General features: G+C 47.9%; 2 protein-coding genes and 1 long non-coding RNA gene across 7 annotated transcripts in view; 2 read left to right on the forward strand and 1 right to left on the reverse strand.

Moving 5' to 3' along the window:
• LOC139274997 (uncharacterized) overlaps positions 1-18,213 on the forward strand; it is a 288,146-nt gene that overhangs the window by 86,740 nt on the left and 183,193 nt on the right. The window lies entirely within an intron of this gene.
• Positions 1-18,213, reverse strand: part of LOC139274744 (UDP-glucose:glycoprotein glucosyltransferase 2-like) — a 164,106-nt gene that overhangs the window by 17,212 nt on the left and 128,681 nt on the right. The window contains exons 16-17 of the mRNA XM_070891431.1: positions 15,307-15,442; positions 12,388-12,523 (exon numbers count right to left, since the gene is read on the reverse strand). Coding sequence (XP_070747532.1) covers positions 12,388-12,523; positions 15,307-15,442 — 272 coding nt within the window. The remainder of the gene's footprint in view (positions 1-12,387; positions 12,524-15,306; positions 15,443-18,213) is intronic.
• On the forward strand, positions 831-10,752 carry LOC139274743 (uncharacterized). Its single transcript, XR_011595585.1, has 2 exons — positions 831-1,106; positions 9,731-10,752. It is a non-coding gene; the product is annotated as an uncharacterized lncRNA (long non-coding RNA).

The following is an 18,213-nucleotide window of genomic DNA, read 5'->3' on the forward strand; positions in this document are numbered from 1 at the left end:
GGACCACTGCCTTTAAAAGGACTGGGAGCGAAACCGCTGAGGTCAGGAGGTCAGGACTGGCACAGTGCCAAAAGAAATGTAATGATCCGACAAGGGTCGTCAGAGTACCATTTTAATTCATTCACTCCTTCATTACTTCAATTATAAATCTGACACACTATTTGTTCTCATGCTGTTTGTTATATATACAGATGATAGATATACTCTCTGTATAACCACTGTATAGCTGCATAAGATGGAGACTTGTTACCCGATGTACTATCAATAAGGTTTACACTGTGCATATACTATGCTGGCACCACTAGAGGGTGCAACTGGTGGAGACCGGGGGTTCCTGCCCCTGTGGCAGAGGCTGTCCACCAGAGGGCACTGAGGTGGGAGACCTGCATAGGTGTGCAGGGCCCAGTATAAAAGGCTGCCCACCATGCTTGTGCCTCACTTGGGAGTTACGAATAAAGGACCAAGGTCACTACAGTTTGAGTACAACACATTGCCTCGTGGAGTCATTCATAAGTGCATTACAGACATAACACTGTTGGTGCCTCTCAGCACTCTGTGGTTGCCTCCTAAAATGCATAATAAATAGGTAGGCTTAGTTTGGACCGCTATTTGCCATGAATAATCTTTACACATTATTGAGATTGCTTTCTGAGATCTCAAAAGGTGACTCCACACTTCGATGTCCTTCTGATGAACCATGTGCAACTTCCAAGGTCATTAAACAGAGGACTGTATTACCTTCAGACAGTATGACATTAGTGCTTCGGTAGCCATCTACAAGAGCAGATGGACCCTCTTGTAACCATTCCCATTTTCATCTTTGCAGGCAACAAAGTCTCATAATCACCGCGAGCAGGTGTGGACAGGCAGGTCCGCCTCGGACCCTACCACTCACTGACATCGAGGACAGAGGGGCAGGCAGCATCAATGGCGTCACAGGTTGGGAGCTGCCACTGGGAGCGCTGACCCCCGCTTGGATACTGAGGGCAAGTCCTTCACACTACCTGGGATAGGTTGGGACAATGTGATGTGATTTTCTCTATTTCTTGTTAAAGAGGTCGGGAGTTCGGAGGCCGAGAGGCCACAGAGGTCGGTGACGTGAGTTGGTGAGTAACTCTCTTTTCTCTATTTCTTTTTAAATAGATTTCAAACTAGATAAGTCTAACTAGAGGGATGGCAGCGCAGCTCAGTCCCGTGGAGTGCACATCCTGCGGCATGTGGGAAGTCCTGGATGTTTATCGCAGCCTAGACAACCGTGTGTGCAGCAAGTGTCTCCAGATTCAACTGCTCGAGCTCCGCGTTTCGGAGCTGGAACAGCGGGTGGAGTCAATAAGGTGCATCCACGAGGCCGAGAGCTACGTGGATAGCACGTTTCAGGAGGTGGTCACCCCGCAGCTTAAAGGCGTGCAGGTAGCGGGGAAGTGGGTGACTACCAGACGTAGTAAGTGTGCTAGGCAGGTAGCGCAGGAGTCCCCCCATGAGTCCATCTCGCGTTCAAACCAATGTTCATTCTGAGTATCGGTAAGGATGATGGTGCCTCTGGGGAGTGCAGCCAGAGCCATTTCCAAGGCACCAGGGTGGCTCAGCTGCACAGGGGGAAGGGACAAAGAAAAAACAGCCCTAGTGATGGTCGATTCTATAGTTAGGGGAACAGACAGGTGTTTCTGCGGCCGTAGACATGACTCCCGAATGCTTTTGTGCCTCCCTGGTGCCAGGGTTAAGGATGTCACAGAGCGGACGCAGGGCATCCTGGGTGGTGTGGGGGGGGGGGGGGAGTAAACAGCTCGAGGTTGTGGTCCATATCGGGACCAACGACATAGGTAAACTAAGGGATGAGGTTCTATAGGAAGAATTCAGGGACTAGGAAGAAAATTGAAGGGTAGGACCTCAAAAGTAGTAATCTCCGGGCTGCTACCGGTGCCACGTGCTAATAAGTATAAGAATAGAAGGATAAAGAGGATGAACACGAGGCTGGAAAGTTGGTGTTGGAGGGAGGGCTTTAAATTCTTGATGCATTGGGACCACTTCTGGGGAAGATGGAACTGTACAAACCGGACGGGTTGCACCTCAACAGCGCCGGGACCAATATCCTCGCGGGGAGTTTTGCTAGTGCTGTTGGGGAGAGTTTAAACTAGCTTGGCAGGGGGATGGGAACCAGAGAATAGATTCAATAGGGAAGTAAAGCTGAAATTGGATAGCAAGACTCTAGAAAACGAATCTATAAGACAGAGGAAACAGGGTTTAGCATGTCGTAAGCAAGGTCTTCCTGTGCTGAATGGTATATACTTTAATGCAAGGAGTATAGCGAATAAGGCGGATGAGCTGAGAGCACAGGTAGACACTTGGGAGTATGACATTATAGCATTACAGAAACATGGCCGAAAGAGGGGCAGGTTTGGCAGATCAATATTCCTGGCTACAGAATATTGACAAGTTAGAGAGGGGGGTAAAAAGGGGGGGGGTTGCGGTACTAATTAAAGAAACTACTACAGCGGTGAGGAGGGATGATATGTTAGAGGGAACATCAAATGAGTCCATATGGGTCAAATTGAAAAATAAAAAAGGGGCGATCACATTGCCCCCCAAACAGTGGGAGGGAGATAGAGGAGCAAATATGTAGGCAAATTGCTGTGAAGTCCAGAAGTCCAAAAACCATAGGGCAGTAATCGTAGGGGATTTTAACTATCCAAATATTGATTGGGACAAATTTAGCATGAAGGGTAGAGAGGGTGCGGAATTCTTGAAATGCATTCAAGAGAACTTTTTTAGTCAGTATGTAGCAAGCCCAACACTAGAGGGGGCGGTCTTGGATTTAGTTTTGGGAAATGAAGCTGGGCAGGTTGAAGGGGTATTAGTGGGAGAGCACTTGGGTGTCAGTGACCATAATTCAGTCAGATTCAAGTTGGTTATGGATAAGGACAAGAATAGGCCTGGAATAAAAGTTCCGAATTGGGGAAAAGCTAATTTTGCTAAGTTACGGAGTGATTTGGCCATGGTGGACTGGAAACAGCTACTTGTGTCGGAACAATGGGGAGGCATTTAAGAAAGAGATCCAGAAGGCTCAGGCCAAACATGTGCCCTTAAAGAAAAAGGCTGGGAAAAATAATTCGAGAGCCTGCTGGATGTCTAGGGACTTACAGGGGAGGATTAAGAAAAAAGGGAGGCTTATGTCATATATCAACGGCTAAATATAGAATCTTTAGAGAAATATAGAAAGTTAAGAGGCAAATTAAAAAGGAGATGAGGAATGCTGAGAGAGAGCACGAGAAATTCTTGGCCAGTAAAATTAAGGAAAACCCTAAGATGTTCCATAAATATATTAAGAGTAAGAGAGTAACTAAGGAGAGGGTAGGGCCTGTTAGAGACCATGAGGGTAATCTTTGTGTGGAGGCGGAAGATGTTGGTAGGGTTCTTAACAAACACTTTGCATCTGTTTTCACAAAGGAAAGGGGCAATGCAGATACTGCTATCGAGGAGGAGTGTGATATTCTGGATGAAATAAATATAGTGAGAGAGGAAGTATTAAGGGGTTTAGCAGCTTTGAAAGTACGTAAGTCCCCAGGCCCAGATAAAATGCATCCCAGGCTGTTGAGCGAAGTAAAAGAGGAAATAGCAGAGGCCTTGACCATCATTTCCCAGTCCTCTTTGGATCTGGGCATGGTGCCGGAGGATTGGAGGACTGCTAATGTGGTACCCTTGTTTAAGAAGGGAAAAAGGGCGAGGCTGAGTAATTACAGGCTTGTCAGCCTAACCTCAGTGGTGGGAAAATTATTGGAAAAAATCCTGAAAGACAGGATAAATCTGCATTTGGAAATGCAAGGATTAATTAGGGACAGTTAGCACAGATTTGTTAAGAGATCGTGTTTGACTAACCCGATTGAATTTTTTGAGGAGGTAACCAAGAGGGTCGATGAGGGTAGTGCGTACGGTGTAGTATGTACGGACTTTAGCAAAGCTATTGATAAGGTCCCACATGGTAGGCTGGTCATGAAGGTTTAAGCCCATGGGATACAGGGCAAAGTGTCAAGTTGAATCCAAAATTGGCTTGGAGGTAGGAAGCAAAGGGTAATGGTTGATGGATGTTTTTGTGACTGGAAGGATGTTTCCAGTGGGGTTCCGCAGGGCTCAGTGCTGGGTCCCTTGCTTTTTGTGGTATGTATCAACGATTTAGATTTGAATATAGGGAGTATGATTAAGAAGTTTGCAGACGACATTAAACATAGAAACATAGAAAATAGGTGCAGTATGAGGCCATTCGGCCCTTCGAGCCTGCACCACCATTTAATAAGATCATGGCTGATCATTCACCTCAGTACCCCTTTCCTGCTTTCATAGAAACATAGAAAATTGGCTGTGTAGTTGATGAAGAGGAAAGTCATGGGCTTCAGGAGGATATCAATCTACTGGTCAGGTGGGCAGAGCAGTGGCAAATGGAATTTAATTCAGAGAAGTGGGAGGTGATGCACTTTGGGAGGGCTAATAAGGAAAGTGTATACATAGAAACATAGAAAATAGGTGCAGGAGTAGGCCATTCGGCCCTTCTAGCCTGCACCGCCATTCAATGAGTTCATGGCTGAACATTCAACTTCAGTACCCCATTCCTGCTTTCTCGCCATACTCCTTGATCCCCCTAGTAGTAAGGACCTCATCTAACTCCTTTTTGAATATATTTAGTGAATTGGCCTCAACAACTTTCTGTGGTAGAGAATTCCACAGGTTCACCACTCTCTGGGTGAAGAAGTTCCTCCGCATCTCGGTCCTAAATGGCTTACCCCTTATCCTTAGACTGTGACCTCTGGTTCTGGACTTCCCCAACATTGGGAACATTCTTCCTGCATCTAACCTGTCTAACCCCGTCAGAATTTTAAATGTTTCTATGAGGTCCCCTCTCATTCTTCTGAACTCCAGTGAATACAAGCCCAGTTGATCCAGTCTTTCTTGATAGGTCAGTCCCGCCATCCCGGGAATCAGTCTGGTGAACCTTCGCTGCACTCCGTCAATAGCAAGAATGTCCTTCCTCAGGTTAGGAGACCAAAACTGTACACAATACTCCAGGTGTGGCCTCACCAATACCCTGTACAACTGTAGCAACACCTCCCTGTCCCTGTACTCAAATCGCCTTGCTATGAAGGCCAACATGCCATTTGCTTTCTTAACCGCCTGCTGCACCTGCATGCCAACCTTCAATGACTGATGTACCACGACACCCAGGTCTCTTTGCACCTCCCCTTTTCCTAATCTGTCACCATTCAGATAATAGTCTGTCTCTCTGTTTTTAACCACCAAAGTGGATAACCTCACATTTATCCACATTATACTTCATCTGCCATGCATTTGCCCATTCACCTAACCTATCCAAGTCGCTCTGCAGCCTCACATCATCCTCCTCGCAGCTCACACTGCCACCCAACTTAGTGTCATCTGCAAATTTGGAGATACTACATTTAATCCCCTCATCTAAATCATTAATGTACAGTGTAAACAGCTGGGGCCCCAGCACAGAACCTTGCGGTACCCCACTAGTCACTGCCTGCCATTCTGAAAAGTACCCATTTACACCTACTCTTTGCTTCCTGTCTGACAACCAGTTCTCAATCCATGTCAGCACACTACCCCCAATCCCATGTGCTCTAACTTTGCACATCAATCTCTTGTGTGGGACCTTGTCGAACGCCTTCTGAAAGTCCAAATATACCACATCAACTGGTTCTCCCTTGTCCAATCTACTGGAAACATCCTCAAAAAATTCCAGAAGATTTTTCAAGCATGATTTCCCTTTCACAAATCCATGCTGACTTGGACCTATCATGTCACCTCTTTCCAAATGCACTGCTATGACATCCTTAATAATTGATTCCATCATTTTACCCACTACCGATGTCAGACTGACCGGTCTATAATTCCCTGTTTTCTCTCTCCCTCCTTTTTTAAAAAGTGGGGTTACATTGGCTACCCTCCACTCTATAGGAACTGATCCAGAGTCAATGGAATGTTGGAAAATGACTGTCAATGCATCCACTATTTCCAAGGCCACCTCCTTAAGTACTCTGGGATGCAGTCCATCAGGCCCTGGGGATTTATCGGCCTTCAATCCCATCAATTTCCCCAACACAATTTCCCGACTAATAAGGATTTCCCTCAGTTCCTCCTCCTTACTAGACCCCACGACCCCTTTTATAACCGGAAGGTTGTTTGTGTCCTCCTTCGTGAATACCGAACCAAAGTACTTGTTCAATTGGTCCGCCATTTCTTTGTTCCCCGTTATGACTTCCCCTGATTCTGACTGCAGGGGACCTACGTTTGTCTTTACTAACCTTTTTCTCTTTACATATCTATAGAAACTTTTGCAATCCGTCTTAATGTTCCCTGCAAGCTTCTTCTCATACTCCATTTTCCCTGCCCTAATCAAACCCTTTGTCCTCCTCTGCTGAGTTCTAAATTTCTCCCAGTCCCCAGGTTCGCTGCTATTTCTGGCCAATTTGTATGCCACTTCCTTGGCTTTAATACTATCCCTGATTTCCCTTGATAGCCACGGTTGAGCCACCTTCCCTTTTTTATTTTTATGCCAGACAGGAATGTACAATTGTTGTAATTCATCCATGCGGTCTCTAAATGTCTGCCATTGCCCATCCACAGTCAACCCCTTAAGTATCATTCGCCAATCCATCCCAGCCAATTCACGCCTCATACCTTCAAAGTTAGCCTTCTTTAAGTTCTGGACCATGGTCTCTGAATTAACTGTTTCATTCTCCATCCTAATGCAGAATTCCACCATATTATGGTCACTCTTCCCCAAGGGGCCTCGCACAACGAGATTGCTAATTAATCCTCTCTCATTACATAACACCCAGTCTAAGATGGCCTCCCCCCTAGTTGGTTCCTCGACATATTGGTCTAAAAAACCATCCCTTCTGCACTCCAGGAAATCCTCCTCCACCGTATTACTTCCAGTTTGGTTAGCCCAATCTATGTGCATATTAAAGTCACCCATTATAACTGCTGCACCTTTATTGCATGCACTCCGAATTTCCTGTTTGATGCCCTCCCGAACATCACTACTACTGTTTGGAGGTCTGAACACAACTCCCACTAACGTTTTTTGCCCTTTGGTGTTCTGTAGCGCTACCCATATAGATTCCACATCATCCAAGCTAATGTCTTTCCTAACTATTGCCTTAATCTCCTCCTTAACCAGCAATGCTACCCCACCTCCTTTTCCTTTTATTCTATCCTTCCTGAATGTTGAATACCCCTGGATGTTGAGTTCCCAGCCCTGATCATCCTGGAGCCACGTCTCCGTAATCCCAATCACATCATATTTGTTAACATCTATTTGCACAGTTAATTCATCCACCTTATTGCGGATACTCCTTGCATTAAGACACAAAGCCTTTAGGCTTGTTTTTTTTAACACCCTCTGTCCTTTTAGAATTTTGCTGTACAATGGCCCTTTTTGTTCTTTGCCTTGGGTTTCTCTGCCCTCCACTTTTCCTCATCTCCTTTCTGTCTTTTGCTTTTGCCTCCTTTTTGTTTCCCTCTATCTCCCTGCATAGGTTCCCATCCCCCTGCCATATTAGTTTAACTCCTCCCCAACAGCACTAGCAAACACTCCCCCGAGGACATTGGTTCCGATTCTGCCCAGGTGCAGACCGTCCGGATTGTACTGGTCCCACCTCCCCCAGAACCGGTTCCAATGCCCCAGGAATTTGAATCCCTCCCTGCTGCACCACTGCTCAAGCCACGTATTCATCTGCGTTATCCTGCGATTCCTACTCTGACTATCATGTGGCACTGGTAGCAATCCCGAGATTACTACTTTTGAGGTCCTACTTTTTAATTTAGCTCCTAGCTCCTTAAATTCATTTCGTAGGACCTCATCCCTTTTTTTATTACCAATGTCGTTGGTACCAACGTGCACCACGACAACTGGCTGTTCTCCCTCCCTTTTTAGAATGTCCTGCACCCGCTCCGAGACATCCTTGACCCTTGCACCAGGGAGGCAACATACCATCCTGGAGTCTCGGTTGCGGCCGCAGAAACGCCAATCTATTCGCCTTACAATTGAATCCCCTATCACTATCGCTCTCCCACTCTTTTTCCTGCCCTCCTGTGCAACAGAGCCAGCCACGGTGCCATGAACTTGGCTGCTGCTGCCCTTTCCTGATGAGTCATCCCCCTCAACAGTACTCAAAGCAGTGTATCTGTTTTGCAGGGGGATGACCACAGGGGACCCCTGCACTACCTTCCTTGCACTACTCTTCCTGCTGGTCTTCCATTCCCTATCTGGCTGTGGACCCTTCTCCTGCGGTAAGACCAACTCGCTACATGTGATACTCACGTCATTCTCAGCATCGTGGATGCTCCAGAGTGAATCCACCCTCAGCTCCAACTCCGCAACGCGGACCGTCAGGAGCCGGAGGTGGATACACTTCCCGCACATGTAGTCGTCAGGGACACTGGTGTTGTCCCCGAGTTCCCACATGGTACAGGAGGAGCATATCACGTGACCGAGCTGTCACTTAATAGTGTAGATGAACAAAGGGACCTTGGAGTGCTTGTCCACAGATCCCTGAAAGTAGCAGGCCAGGTAGATAAGGTGGTTAAGAAGGCATAAGGAATGCTTGCCTTTATTGGCCGAGCCATAGAATATAAGAGCAGGCAAGTTATAATTAAATTGTATACTTTGGTGAGGACACAGCTGGAGTACTGCGTGCAGTTCTGCTCGCCGAATTATAGGAAGGACGTGATTGCACTAGAGAGGGTGCAGAGGAGATTTACTAGGATGCTGCCTGGAATGGAGAATCTTAGTGACGAGGACAGATTGGATAGGCTGGGTTTGTTCTCATTGGAACAGAGGAGGTTGAGAGGAGAGCTCATTGAGGTGTACAAGATATTGAGGGGCCTGGATATAGTGGATAGTAAGGGTCTATTTCCATTGGTGGAGGGGGCTATTATGAGAGGGCATAGTTTTAAGGTGGTTGGTGGAAGGTTTAGAGGGGATTTGAGGGGGGGCTTCTTTACGCAGAGGGTTGTGGGGATCTGGAAATCGCTGCCTGGAAGAGTGGTGGATGCAGAAACCTTCACCACTTTTAAGAGATGGTTGGATGGGCACTTAAAGTGCAGTAATCTGCAGGGTTACGGACCTCGAGCTGGTAATTAGGATTAGACTGGATGACCTTTTGTTGGACGGCGCAGATATAATGGTAAGTACTGCAGGGAATAGAATACGGCCAGGGTGATCTCCTGGACTAGTTTTGATCGCCTGCATGGGTGAGAGAGGAATTTTCCCAGATTTTTTCCCACTAAATTGGCCTGGGTTTTTAATCTTGTTTTTGCCTCTCCCAGGAGATCACATGGCTCCGGTTGGGGTGGAGTGTAGATGTTTTTAGTATAAGGGGTGTCGCAGTTGTGTGAGGCGGACTGGTTGGCTGCGTGCTCTTTACCTTTCCGTCATTATTCATAGGTTTATATGTAACCTTTAGGGCTGCTGACCGAGGGCCGTGCGGCTCTTTGTCGGCCGGTGTGGACACGATGGGCCGAAATGGCCTCCTTCTGCGCTGTAACTTTCTATGTTTCTATGATTCTAGTGTTTGTGGACTAGAGTTGGGGCAATGTGATGCAGTGTGTGTAGACCAGATAATAATGGAGTAGCGGAGGTCCTTCACGAGTCTGAACCATGCGACCTTCCTCATGTCACCCTGCCCCCTCCCCTGCTGCTTTCTACTTCCAGGTGACCAGTCACAGCATCCTTCAAAGCAATACTCCGCGTCAGGCCATCATGTGGAGGAGGAAGAGGAGGACGAGTTTACCGATCAGCCGACTCCGGGGTAGCTGCAATCCATCCCTCCTTTACCACCGGCTCTCGCCTCGTCCAAGGACGATGATGTAACTTTCTCGTGGTTTGAGTCCTCCGAGGCTCCTGGGACTAGTGGCCTGCAGCAACACAGTTCTGGGGTCAAATCCCATATGCCATCTCTCCTGAGGGTGAGTCGGCAAAGTTGGTCTGCTGACAGACAGGCAGACATGGTACTTGACATGGTGGGACTGTCCAGGGAGAGCATCCAGCTCACCCGTCAGCTCCTTGATGTCTTGGGTAAGATTCCCGCGAGCATAGAGTCTCACTGCGACCATTACATAGGTAAGGTCGCAGATTGTCGGTGTGAGCCGTGATACCAGCAAGACCATCACTGCCCACACAAGGCTGGTGGCCTCCAGCAGTGACAGTGGAGTCCCGGAGAGTGTGGTGCGAACCCTTGCGGAATATGGAGCATCACAGGCACAAGCTCTGCGTCAGCTTGGGCAGGTGATGCAGTCCATAAACCTTCCCACCATACTCATTGCATTCCCCACTGTCAAACCCAAACCACCTGTGACTGGCGACGCAGATGAAGAGGCTAGCCAGTCAGAAACCAGGCTTTCCACGCCACGAGCTGGTCCAGTGCGTCCCCAGATGGTGTCACCACTGTCTCTCTCCCCAACACAGCAGCGCTCTGGCAGCCTTGCTGCACGCCATCTTGGTGCCACTTTGAATCGGAGCAAGGAAGGGGGATAAGGGTAAGAGGGGGAAAGCCAATGGTAAAAGATATTGGGGCAGGGGTTGCTGCATTATGTTGCTGATGCTGGATGCATCGTATGTTTTATGTTTTGAGTTATCTTTTTCACAATGTTGTTGCTGTTGAATTACCACACTGCTGGATGTAGCTAATTTATGTTATTTTATTAAAGTTTAATAAATTATTTTGTTCACCTAAACCATTCCTGTGTCGTGTTTCATTTGCAGAAGAGGGGGAATAATCAACATGGTGGGATAGAGTGGCCAGGCAACAATCAAACGTGCCGTTCAATCTTCAAGCAAAGTGTTGAATTATCAGCTGCTAACGTAAGGTTTTTGCAGTGGCGAAAGCTTCACGAGGCCTCCCCTGTGGTTGTGGTGGCATTGGTTCCCATTGGCTTCTCCTCCTCTTTCCTGAGGTGGTCCTGCAGTCTCCAGTGGCAAATCCTGTGCCCTTATGATGGCTAAGTTGTGTCGTCAACATCATCATCATCATAGGCAGTCCCTCGTAGCGAGGATGACTTGCTTCCACGCCAAAAAGGGATGAGCTCACAGGTGTTTCAATGAAGGACTGAATATTCCAGATACAGAACTACATCGTGAATGGTGGAAGATGCCTGTGCGTGGATTTTTTTAACGTGTGGCGGCCGTTGCACACCAGCCACCACACGGGCTTGACAGAGTTAGGTCTTGGTCCAGTGGCAAGGATTACCCAAGACTTGGGTAAGTTGTGTAGCATGCAGCACACCACAATAAACTCAGAGCTCTGATGAGGGGAGTACTGCAGGCAGTCTCCATAGTCCAGCATCGGAAGTGATGCTGGAGCACTCCAATTGTCTTTTTGGTGATGTTGCATGTGGCTATATGGCTCTTATTATAGCGATGCTCGGCTTCTGTCTGAGGGTTGTGGAGGTGGGGGGGGGGGGGGGTGTCATGAGCCAGGTGGCGAGGCTGTAACCTTTGTCCCCCAGCATCCAGCTCTGGCCTTGTGGCTGGCGCTCGAACAGACATGAGACAGTGCTCTCACGCAAGATGAAAGCATCAAGGATGCTCCCTGGCTATTGGGCATTTACTGCCATGATGTGCTGAGTATGGTCGCACACCATCTGTACATTCAGCGAGTGGAATCACTTTCAGTCAACCTCTGGATTGAGTAAAGGTGCTCACAGGGTGATGTGCAGACAGTCAATGGCACCCTGAACCTTGGGGAAGCCAACAATTCATCCAAAATCTACAGCTCTCTCATTCTGTGTTTCCTTAGTCATTGGGAACTTTATGAAGTCCATCCTGCGTGCATGCAGTGCAGTAGTCACCTGGCGAATGCAGCAATGTGTAGCGTACTGCGAGATGGAACATGTCCCCTGCTGATGTCTGAAAGGAGCCAGGGGCTGAATGGGCTCCTCCTGTTCCTGTGTAACAGGCTCGAGGGGCCAAGTGGACCTCCTGTTCCTGTGTCCATGGTCGATAGCTGCTACCAGTTGTGGAACTGTACTTCAGGAAAGATAGAAAATCTGAAAAAAATCTTTAAATTTACTGCGGGATAAAAATAAAACCAAGGTAATGGACACAAATGAGAGCTGGACAGGCCGTGTACTGGAAGATGGGTTGGCTGTGCATTTAGCAAAAAGTGAATGCAAGAGATTGCAGCTAAAGCACTCAAGGTGTTTGACTTCCTGCCAACATGTGGCTCTTTAGTCTTTTTTACAGCTTTCAACAACGGTGGAAATCTAGGGCACAAAGCTGTAACTTGTGACTGACTGGCACAACATTTGCCTTTAAATCCAGCCCGGAGTGAGAGAGACATGAGCATTGCTCAGAAACAACACATAAACCACTTGCCTTCCTTTGGTCATCAAATTCAGAATCAGCACCCAAGATATTTTGAACATCAGTTCGTGGGTACTTCTTTTTCATAAAACTGGCCACATTGTCCACACTAAGTGTTTCCCCATCTTGTACTTTATTGTATATCTGCAAGAACAGTGAATAATATTAACAGCTGCAACAATTTTAAAGTGTGGTTACTTCTTATCATAACTAACTCAACAGGATGGTGCTCATTAGGAAGATCAATTCACAAATAAGGCATCAGACATGGAATCATAGAATTGTACAGCATGGAAGGAGGCCATTCGGCCCATCGAGTCTGTGCTGGCTCTGTCGAAGTGCAATCCCATTGCCCCTTCCCTCGCTCTTTCCCCATATGCCTGCAATTTATTTTTTCAAGTATTTATCCAATTCCCCTGTGAAGGCTCGGTATTCCCCACACTATCACCATTGCATTCCAAGTCCTAACCCTCGCTGCGTCGACCTTTTTCCTCATGTCCCCAATCACCTTCAATCTGTGCCCTCGTTATTGGCCCTTCCGCCATTAGAAACAGTTTGTCTTTGTTTACTCTATCTAAACCTTTATGATTTTAAACACCCCTATCGAATTTCCTCTTAGCCTTCCCTGCTCTCAGGAAAACAAGCCCAGCTTCTCCAGTCTATCCCAGCAGTCACCCTCATCCCTGGAATCATTGTAGTAAATCTCTTCCGTAATCTCTCTAAAGCCTTTGTGTGCTTCCTGTGGTGTGGTACGGTGCCCAGAATTGGTCCAAAATTCCTCATTTAATGGAAGAATAGGAGGATGTCCACTTTTACTCACTAATTGATGACCTGACAATAAAATTGCAGAATGCACTGCTTTGAAAAATGCAATTTCTCTACCTCAAGAACTGTTCTGACGAAGAGTCATGGACCTAAAACGTTATTCTGTTGAGCATTTGCAGCATTTTCTCTTTTTATTACCCCGGTAAACCCATCATTTCAGCCTCCTCTTGCCCCACAGAACTGATTCCTTCCTACCTCGACTATATTTTCTCCCCTTGTCCAGTCGCTTCCCACCTACATCCACGACTCTTCTGATGCCCTCTGCCATTTTGAATGTTTCCTGGCCCCAACCGTCTCCTTTTCACCACGGACGTCCAAATCCTCTACACTTCCATTCCCCACCAGGAGGGCCTGAGGGCGCTCCGCTTCTTCCTCGAGCAGAGGCCCAACCAGTCCCATCCCCCACCACCATCTCACATTCAACAACTTCTCCTTTAACTCCACTCACTTCCTCCAAATAAAAGGTGTTGCTATGGGAACCAGTATGGGTGCCTGCCTTTTCGTGGGATATGTGGAACATTCTTTGTTCTAGTCCGACTCGGGTCCCTTCCCTCATCTCTTTTCCTGGTACATTGATGACTGTATCAGTGCCGTTTCCTGCTCTCACCCTGAACTTGAAAATTTCATTCATTTTGCTTCCAATTTCCACCCTTCCCTCACCTTCACATGGTCCATCTCCGACTCCTCCCTTCCTCAACTATTGTCTCTCATTTCTGGGGATAGGCCATCGACCAGGATCCACTTTAAATCCACAGCTACCTGGACTACACCTCCCAACCTGCTTCCTGCACAGACACCATTCCATTCTCCCAGTTTCTCCGTCTCCGTCGCATCTGTCCTGACGATGCCATCTCCCACACTAGTGCCTCTGACATGTCTTCTTTTTTCCTCATCCGAGGATTCCCCTCTACCGTGGTTGGCAGGGCCCTCGACCATGTCCGTTCTATTTCCCGTATTTCTGCTCTCACCCCTCCCCCTCTCTCCAAGAAGCACGACAGTACTCCCCTTGGCCCCACAACCACGACAAGACTCCCCTTGGCCCCACAACCACGACAAGACTCCCCTTGGCCCCACAACCACGACAGGACTCCCCTTGGCCCCACAACCACGACAAGACTCCCCTTGGCCCCACAACCACGACAAGACTCCCCTTGGCCCCACAACCACGACAGGACTCCCCTTGGCCCCACAACCACGACAAGACTCCCCTTGGCCCCACAACCACGACAAGACTCCCCTTGGCCCCACAACCACGACAGGGCTCCCCTTGTCCCCAGAACCATGACAGGGCTCCCCTTGGCCCCACAACCACGACAGGACTCCCCTTGGCCCCACAACCATGACAGGACTCCCCTTGGCCCCAAAACCACAACAGGACTCCCCTTGGCCCCAGAAGCACGACAGGGCTCCCCTTGTCCCCAGAACCATGACAGGGCTCCCCTTGGCCCCACAACCACGACAGGACTCCCCTTGGCCCCACAACCATGACAGGACTCCCCTTGGCCCCACAACCATGACAGGACTCCCCTTGGCCCCACAACCACAACAAGACTCCGCTTGGCCCCACAACCATGACAGGACTCCCCTTGGCCCCACAACCACAACAGGGCTCCCCTTGGCCCCAGAAGCACTACAGGGCTCCCCTTGGCCTCTCCTTTCATCCCACCAGCCTCCATTTGATGGATCATTCTTCGCCATTTCTGCCACCTCCAGCTTGCTCCCATCACCAATCACATCATCCCCTCCCCTCTCAGCATTCCCAAGGGACCGTTCCCTCCGCGACACCCTGGTCCACTCCTCTACCACCTCCAACACCCCCTTTCCGTGCAAGCGAAGAACACCACCTGCCCTTTTACCTCCTCCCTTCCAACCGTCCAGGGCCCCAAACACTCCTTTTAATTTGATAATAGATCCAACGAAAAGATCTCTGCTGCAAAATTCCATTCCATCTCATCATGCAAATGGGAAATGTGATGGTCATTTCCCAGCAAACATGTTACTTTAAGTTTCATCCCCACAAATGGCTTGCATCATCTCTGAAGCAAGTTGTTCAACACAGCATAAAATGGTGGTTTGTGCCAACAAATCCTCTCCATACTCACTGATACTACTGATGAAAATGCATGTGAAAGGTCAGAATCTTCTGCTATGAAGTTAAAGGCTCTGAGAATAGCAACTCCTGCATCTTGGTTGCCATCAACCTCCTCATCAGCATTTACAACAAAGATGAAACCAATTCTAATACAGTAAAAACAAAAGAGCAGCATTAGTACACTCACATTACAGTGCATGCCAAGAGTTTACCGAGGACTCAAATGTTGCATGACATTACACAAGTTTGTGTAAATTTCACATTTGCTGGAGATTATAGGGTCGATTTTACAAAACAGAAAATCACAGGGAACACTGCTCTTCCAATACAAACCTGTAAAAAATGGAATCATGAAAAACTGCTCAATTGCAGCAGGCTGCAGCAACCAAGGAGCCAGATCGCCATGCCAACATGGTGTGTCACTGGAGGGTTCCCATCCCCACCACAAACTCTGCCCCACCCCCTCTCCTCGCAAATGCAGGAACACCCATCCCACAGTGCCAGCTCTTCCTTGACTTTAGACTTGAACTGTAACCTCCATTTTCTCTTATTATGCCTCCTATTGTGCCAAGTAAATATTAAATATCACTACAGCCATCTTGTGTTCAGATTCTTCCCTCACCTGTGGGTCTATGTCCAACAGCGAGATTCTTCCTCCTCCCCGTCCCTTTGATCTGTTCCTTTTAAAATGCTGTGCAGAACATAAATAGGAACAGGAGTAGGCCACCTGGCCCCTCGAGCCTGCTCCACCATTCAATAAGATCATGGCTGATCTGATCATGGACTCAGGTCCTCTTCCCTGCCCGCTCCCCATAACCCTTTACTCCCTTTATCGCTCAAATATCTGTCTATCTCCACCTTAAATATATTCAATGACCCAGCCTCCACAGCTCTCTGGGGCAGAGAATTCCACAGATTGACAACCCTCGGAGAAGAAATTCCTCCTCATCTCAGTAAATGGGCGGTCCCTTATTCTGAGGCTATGTCCCCCAGTTCTAGATTCCCCCACAAGGGGAAACATCCTCTCTGCATCCACTCTGTCGAGCCCCCTCAGAATCTTATATGTTTCAATAAGATCGCCTCCCATTCTTCTAAACTCCAAAGTGTGTGAACCCAACCTGCTCAATCTTTCCTCATGTCAACCCCCTCATCTCCGGAATCAACCGAGTGAACCTTCTCTGAACTGCTTCCCATGCAAGTATATCCCTCCTTAAATACGAAGACCAAAACTGCACGCAGTACTCCAGGTGTGGCCTCACCAATACCCTGTACAGTTGTAGCAGGACTTCTCTGCTTTTATACTCTATCCCCCTTGCAATAAAGGCCAACATTTCATTTGCCTTCCTGATCACTTGCTGTACCTACATACTAACTTTTTGTGCTTCATGTACAAGGACCCCCAGGTCCCTCTGTCATTTCTTCCAGTTCTGATTTAGGGTCCATACCTGAAAGACTAATCTTACTGTTTGCTCAACAGTTGCTGACTGATGTTCTGAGTGGTTGCAGCATTTTCTGTATCACTACAACAACAACTTGCATTTATATAACAGGGGCCGAAATTCAGGTGCACCAGAAAGCTGGTACACCGATGAGTTTTTAACTGGTACTCACTGCTGGAACTCTTGGTGTGGTGAGTAGATCCATTTTCAGGACTGAATTTTTTTCAAAGGAAATGGATCATAATGGGATGGGCCTTAGACTCAAAGCCAGACTGACTGGCTGAAAATGGGTTGGTGGGGCCGTCCGCCGCTGTCAATCAACGTGGTGATGTCACAGCGCGTGTGTCACCACACTCTCTCCCCTCCATTAAAGGGGAGAGATTCAATCATTTTTTAAACTTTGGTCACTGGGCCACCAGGGAGGGTTTTGGCCAGGCTCGTGGCCTGGCACCCAAGCGGGGGTACCATGCTGCCCGTTGGCGGCCAGGCCGAACCCGGAAGGCAGTATTTTTCCGATCGGCCGACAATTTTTGCATTGCAGCCTTTAAGGGCGGCCACACTGCCGGGCCGCACTCTATCTTCAGAGGGTGCACCGGCAGAAAAACCTGGCGGGGGATCGCCGGGTCGAGCTGAAAATGGATAGGTAAGTATTTTTTATTCTAATTTGGTGGTGCATCTACTTGGGCGGGATAAGGTCCAGGCCGAAAATCCCTCGACCCGAGTTTAGAGCGGGTCGGCCTGTTGACCCCAGGGCAGCGGCTATTCGATTTTTAGGAATGGCCGCCGCAAACGGGCAATAACAAGTCTCTCTGAAACCCTGAATTTCGGCCCCAACATTTTTAACACAGTGTAACGTCTCAAGGCGCTTCAAAGGAATGATTAACAAGAAAAATTTGACACCAACCATTCCAAGTGTGGTGTCTTACTCCTTCACGTTTTAATTGGTGTTGGAGATTTTTATAATGTCATATTTCAATTTTAAAAAATGGTTTTACTTTTCCTTTCTGCCTTTTTTGTCTCTCCATCCAATCTTTGTTACCCTCTCTTTATTTCTCTTACTGTACCAGATTTGACATTGAATTCACCGGCTCTAATTTACACTTCCTTCTCAGTCCTTACGAAGTTTAGTTCACAATGCTTCAATCTGATTGGTTGTGGAGATAGCCAGTTGCTTGGCCTGCTCACTCAGGTCCCAGATGCTCAGTTTTCCTCGCTGCGCATTATCAGCTCAAACTTTCAGCAACATGCCACGCAAAACACTTAGAAACCTAAACGTGAATGGGTAAGTATAATTACCGGCAGACACCATTAGCCGCCCCGGCATGGCAAATTATGGCCCATTAAACACCCTGTTGTTTCATTCTGTCTCAGGGCCCTAGTACCTTCGATGATCAGACATTGGCCACACTGCTCCCATTCTGCCGCTATGCTTGATGCGACATATTCTACTTATTTCCCCAGCAAATTGGGGCAGTCGG

Source organism: Pristiophorus japonicus, chromosome 10 (assembly GCF_044704955.1).
Source record: "Pristiophorus japonicus isolate sPriJap1 chromosome 10, sPriJap1.hap1, whole genome shotgun sequence".
In the NCBI taxonomy this organism is placed as follows: domain Eukaryota; kingdom Metazoa; phylum Chordata; class Chondrichthyes; family Pristiophoridae; genus Pristiophorus; species Pristiophorus japonicus.